The 6144-nt window shown below is 40.8% G+C and overlaps 1 protein-coding gene across 1 annotated transcript in view; it reads left to right on the top strand.

Annotated features, from left to right (window-relative positions):
• pde1a (phosphodiesterase 1A, calmodulin-dependent) overlaps positions 1-5545 on the top strand; it is a 57096-nt gene extending 51551 nt beyond the window's left edge. Inside the window, exons 15-16 of the mRNA XM_024286566.2 lie at positions 2152-2328; positions 2411-5545. Coding sequence (XP_024142334.1) covers positions 2152-2328; positions 2411-2457 — 224 coding nt within the window. The 3' untranslated portion in view covers positions 2458-5545. The remainder of the gene's footprint in view (positions 1-2151; positions 2329-2410) is intronic.
• Positions 5546-6144: the final 599 nt, after the last annotated feature.

Raw genomic sequence — 6144 nt, 5'->3', positions numbered from 1 at the left:
CTTTCTTCTTGATATGTTCATATAGAAGTCTATCACACACCAAATGTAACAACTAAACTGGCCAAAACAGCATGACTCTTCTCATTAAGCTTTGCTAATGAGGGGAACAGCAGCAGGAGAACAGCAGCGTGTTGTTAGGAAAGTAGAAACTTCTCATTTTGGGTCTCAGAATGAGGTTTTAAAATATTCATGTGCATCTTTACAGATTGATCCTCACAGATGGTTCCAATGTTCCTGTTAATTTTCCTTTTGCTGTTAAAGAAATGTATTTAATTATATTTTTGCAAGTATTTGTAGAATATTGTGTTGTATATAGTATTGTAAATTGTGTCATATTGCACCCGTTTCTTCTCTCACATGTACCGGGTCCCGAGTTCCAATCTCGTGCTAGTGACCTTCATTTGTCCACTGTTTGACAATATAAATCTTTGACTCCTTAAAGTCACTTTTTTAAAACAGTCATTTTTAGCATATTTTAAGCATTGGGACTGCACTGCATTAAAACTAAACTGTAGGGCTTTCAATGTTTGGAGCAGCACAACCAGTGGTGTTGATCTCCAGGCCTGAAGGGCAGACATCCTGTTGTTGTTTTTTTATTTTTACACAATGCAACCCTACCTGGTGCTGACTAGGGTTGGGCACCGAAATTTGGTTCCAATTAGGAACCGTCACGATTTACACGGTTCTACCAAAGCCGAAAGGATTCTGCAATTGGTGATTTTCGGCGTTTACCTATTTCTCTTAGGACATGTCAATCACTTCAACTCTGTTTAGTACTTTGAAGTTCTAGCAAATCCTTCTGCCTTTCCTGTGATAGTGGGCGGGCTCATATAAGATCGCTGACATGGCGAGCACGAACACGCACACCACTCGAATGAGTGGCTGCATTTCACAGCAGGTCACGGAAGTTTCACAGCTTGCTCCGTCACATCAGCCAATCAGGAACTCAGCTTTGGGCATGTGACGTTTTCAGTGACCCGATCAGCGGGTGAAATAATAATCCAATTCGAGCGTTTTCGTCCTGTCGCAGCACGGCGGTTCTCGGGCTGCAGCCAGCCTCCCTGAGTTCAGGCCGCCGCTGCGTGGAGCGGAGGCAGCCTGCTCGGGTCTCCTGAACTGTGATATTTTACGTATTTTCGTCGAGTCAATAATGAAAAAAGGTCCCTTATTTTTCCCCCTCTCGGGTTAATGCGGGACAGCCTTCAAACTCAGCGGCTGTCATGCAGACACACCCCACGAGTGAGATAAAACCTCCGATAACGCGGAAATCTTTGAAGCATTCTTTTATTTTTGCTGAACTTCTCACAATAAATAAACCTGATCTACGCGTCTTCCATTCATTGTAAGTGTGACATTCACAGACACCCACATGCAGCCGCTGCGTCAAGCTCAGGATCAAATGTTTGACAGGCGGCGAGCAGCGAATTCATCGCATGGTGAAAGAGGGGTGGGCACCGGGTTTGTGGCTCGGGAGTTGGGGAGCTCTGATTTAATGGGAACAGCCGGAACGAAAAAAAAAAAAAAAAAAAAGACGACGCAGAAAACGTAAATTTACTTAACTATGCGTCAATATGTGATGACTTGGGAATGAAAATGTGTAGATTTGGGAAGGTGGAGGCATTGTTTTTATTACTGAAGTACGGAAATTGGCACATATTAGGAACCGAAACAAAAGAACCGCTTTGACACTAGAACCAAATAAAACCCAATCGCTGACTACCTTGATCCAGGTGCCAATAGATGGTCCCAGCTGCTGCACCAGCACTTTCTGCATAAAGTTTGCATGTGGTCCTCATGCATTTGTGGGTTTTCTTTGGACACTGGCTTCCTCATTAATGTTTCTAAATCATTAGTGTTTCTAAATCGGTCCTTGGTGTAAATGTAAGTGAGTAACCTTGGAACAGACTGGTTCAGGGCTGGCTCCAGGAACCCTGTGACCCCGAATGGAATAACAGGTTTGGGAAAGATAGAGGGACCTATCCATCATTAAAAGGCAAAGTAATAGCCCCCACAAATTTGACTGGAATCACTTAACTTCTATTTATATTCATGTAATTGTGATATGAAAAGTTTTATTACACAAACATTTCATAGACAACGTTTCTAATAACTGATATTAAGTTCTGAACTGTGTGTGTCTGACCTGAACAGAGCTGGCCAATAAGGAAAAAGAAGAAAAAGAGGCCACAGAGGGCTTAAAAGTCAACCCAGACGCCCAATCAAGCCACAACAAAGACCAATCACCAGACCCCAACTCCTCTCCCGCCCCTGAGAGTCACAACGATGAGTCACCTGAGCTGGTGCCCACAGATCACCTGAGCTGGAATGGTATGAACACAAAGCCGCATTCACACACTTCATTAAGTCTCCCTGTGCCTGAGCTCACTTGTTGCTTTGGTAACTGCTGCAGGGGAGGAGAAGTTGGAAGAGGAGGACGAAGTGCCCGAAAATGCCTGACGGCGTGCCGCTGAAATCTCCCCGCTGTATCTCACTGTGGCACGTCACCATGGCAACAGGCAGCTTGGTGGAGCGACAAAGAGGATTCCGATTCTTCTGTGTAAACAGAGTAGCTGGCTCAGCGGCCCCTCAGTGGTCCCCAAAGGCCTACAGACTTTAAGTTTACAGACTTTGTGTTTACAGTCCAATATGGAAATATAACATTCAACTGACAGCTTTCATCAGATTACGGCTTCTTAGCAGCTTCCTGGTCTATTCAAAGTGGTGAAAATGTGTAGTGGTATTTTATTAGAGAACCATGTGACCGCTGTCTGTCACAGACCTGGAAATGTCAGCATTTAAATGAAGAAAAAACAGACAGGAGATGGCCAAACCTGGAGAACCTCAGTTGAAGGGGTGTAAGTTCATCAGCAGTCGTGTGTGTAGACGGGAACCTCCTAAGAGGAGTGGTTGTTGCTCTGCTCTTAAATCCTGCCTCAAACTTTCAGACATGTTGCTCTTCTGACCCAACCTGTGATGTTAGAGCTGTCCAACCCGACGTCCACTGCGGCCATCAGGCAGGATGAACGTCTTGAATGACTTCAGTCTGTTGCTAGTCAAGTCAAACTTTGTACCAAACAGAGACCGTGCACAAAAACAGAAGGAAGTCTTTGTTCTTCGCTCGTTCTGTTTAGAAGACAAGATTGCTGACCTGGAAAGTCTTCAGGTCTGTGAGTGAACCGTTTAAATTTGAATCTGGTATAGAGAAGAGACCAAAGCTGTGGCAAATAAATGGCTGAACAAAAAGAGAAATGACGAGATTACATCTAAAGTTTAGACAATTAAAAGTGATCAAATCATGAATGTTATCAGTCAGACTCCTTAGACATCATCCAGACATCTCACACTCTCAGCTGGTCATAAAATCCCTTTCCTGTTGCTTTTGCTCCAGCAGCTCTGTTTATGTTTCAGCAAATATCTATAACATTTTAAATATTTTATACACATGTGGACAAAACTGTTAATCCAAGAAAAACTCAATGTTCAAACAAAAGTTATGACTGGTCAAGAACCGCTCTAAGGCCCATCTTTCAAGGCGGTCTCGATTCGTTTCCTGTCAGACTGAGCAGCAGGTCTCTCCGAGTTTGTTAAAAAAACAATCAGACACAGAGACGTGTTGAAATGTGGTCAGATCAATGCAGGCTCTTTGAAACAACTCATTGTTTTTTGCACTGTTTTCCTGACAATCTATAAGCCCCTTCATAGTCGTCGGCTCCTCGGGAACTGTCTTGCAGAATACCTCCACTGTACCAAAGTAGCAGTAAAAAGTGTTGTTTCTGACATTGATACAGACGTTTAAAATTGATCTGTGAAATATAAAGTTTGAATGAGTAAACTTTCCAGACAAGGATTGTAAAGCACAGGACTTCCATAATTTTATGTCTCTTTTTCCTTTTTCCCGCCCTTGTAATTCCTGGCCAATGATTGAAGAGATCTTCAGTCTCATGCTATTGTTTACAAGCTTTGGTTTGAAGCACAAATATCCGTTTGATGGCAGTCGGAATACAGACCAAATGCAAGCCATAGGACTCCATCAAGACCAAATTATAGTATTTTCCGGAGTATGCGTCGCACCGGAGTACAAGTTGCAAGACCAAAAAATGTCTAATCAAGAAGAAGAAAACCATAGATATTTCGCTCTTGAGCATAAGTCGCACTTTTGGGAGAAAAGTTGGACGTTTCAGAACAAATCTGTTGAGCCCAGCGTAACTAAATAAATAAATACAGTAATACTAATCTTTCGATCTGTGTAAGAAAAACATCAACATTTAAGAGGAAAACAATTAGATTCTCTTCCATGTTTGTTTTGGACAACACTTCTTCTGCTGCTGCTGTCAGTAACAAATACTTTTACTCAGATGCATTGCCCTCTAGTAGTTGTTAGAGGAAACAACTGCTAAAAGACAACTGATGTTTACTGGGAAAATAACAAATATATGAGCCTGTTTGTGTCTCAAAAAATACATAAATAAGTTGCTTTTGAATATAAGTCGCATCCCTACTTAAACTATGAAAAAAACTGTGACATACTCTGGAAATTATGGTAAGTGGAGTCGGTGTGGAGCAACAGGCTTTTCCAGTTTTTCCATTTGAGATTTTTTAATGTCAAAACCTAAATGGCGTCTACACTGCATGTCCACTGTGATGAGTTTAACTCCAGAGGTTCTTCTGAATGAAGCCAAGTAAGTTAAGCTTTGTGTCATATTTAAACAAAAATTTGAAACATTGGGGTGAACAGTCTGTTTCTTTTTAAGTTGGACTGGATAGAAAAAAAATGGCAAAATGAAAACCTGATGCTGCCAGTTTGGTTGTTTTGGTTATCAAAACTTGCTGAATCACCAACTTGCTGTTTGCAGCACCACATCACCACTTTAACCTTCTTAAAATATATATATATATATACATCATTTACTGCCATTTCACTGTGACTTTCTGAAACAATTTGAAAGTAAAATTTTCTTGAATTCTCAACATGTTTGGTTCCACAGAGAGCAGAGCAGCAGCCATGAATCTTTAAACATGACCCTTTTAATGCTGTGGACTATTATGAACTTTGCATAACATTCTACTGCTGTCACTGTAAAAATGAGCGGCCTGACTCTTCTGACAGAGGTAGACAAAAGGTGAGTCAAAAAATTCAATGAGTCAAAGGGATCCTTTAAATAACTTAAGACAGTCTGTGCTTTTGGCTTCTCACTGTCATATCTCCTGACTACTGAAATCTACTATAGATTTGAAGGCAACATCTCCTTTTCCACTGGAATTGCCGCTGAAAGCAGACATTTCTTCAGATTTTCTGAGCACTGTGTTGGATTGTCGCTCCCTTCAGTTTCTGATTGTATTGAAGGCGAAGTGCCTTCTGCACTTAGAACAACCAAATACACCATTCAGCTCCCGCCTACTATCAGTCAAACTCTGCGGGTCCCTCCTTTGGAATCTGGCACTCATGGTTTTAGTTGACTATGTCACATAGCTGTAGGACGGTGTCTTATTTTTTTTGAAAGTACATTGGGGTCAATATTATTTGAAACGCCAAAAAAAAAAAAAATTAAGATGTTGGTGTTTAGCCTAAAAAAAAAGTAAAATGTCAAAAACCTTTGGCTATTCTAGAATAAATGTAATTATTTTCAGCTTCAAATCTTCTGTTTTTTAGGTTTCAAAACATCAAATTTTAATTTCAAAACTTTTTTTCGATTTCAAATCTTTTTTTTTCACTTTTAACTCTTTTTTTTGGTATTGTCAAATCTTGAAATTTCTGTTTCAAAACTTTTGGCCCTGTTGTGGCGCATTGGGGCGGGGTTTACACGAAGGACCAATCAAAATCGATGAGGGTGGGAATTTCAGTCCCGGTGCATTCACCGACTCTGAGAACTGTTATAATTGCACTTAGAAAAGGGCTTTACTGTTTGTGCCATGACAGTCTGAAGTTGTCCTAAGATGGGTGTAAAAAGCAGAGTTTTATAGCGTCCAAAACGCTGTTCTAGCCGGTTCAAAGCGCCATCTTATTATGTTACAGACAGGCGTAGAAAGTGTCCTCATAGTTAGATCGAATGGCTAAAAAACTGTTGGAGCTTCAGTGAAAAAAATTTTGAAACAGAAAAAAAAGTTTTGAAATTGAAGTTTTGAGTTTTGAAACCTAAAAAAACA

The sequence above is a fragment of the Oryzias melastigma genome, linkage group LG21 (genome assembly GCF_002922805.2).
Source record: "Oryzias melastigma strain HK-1 linkage group LG21, ASM292280v2, whole genome shotgun sequence".
Classification (NCBI taxonomy): domain Eukaryota; kingdom Metazoa; phylum Chordata; class Actinopteri; order Beloniformes; family Adrianichthyidae; genus Oryzias; species Oryzias melastigma.
The sequence above is the reverse complement of the archived record's forward strand: the minus strand, read 5'-3'. Positions and strand labels throughout refer to the sequence as shown.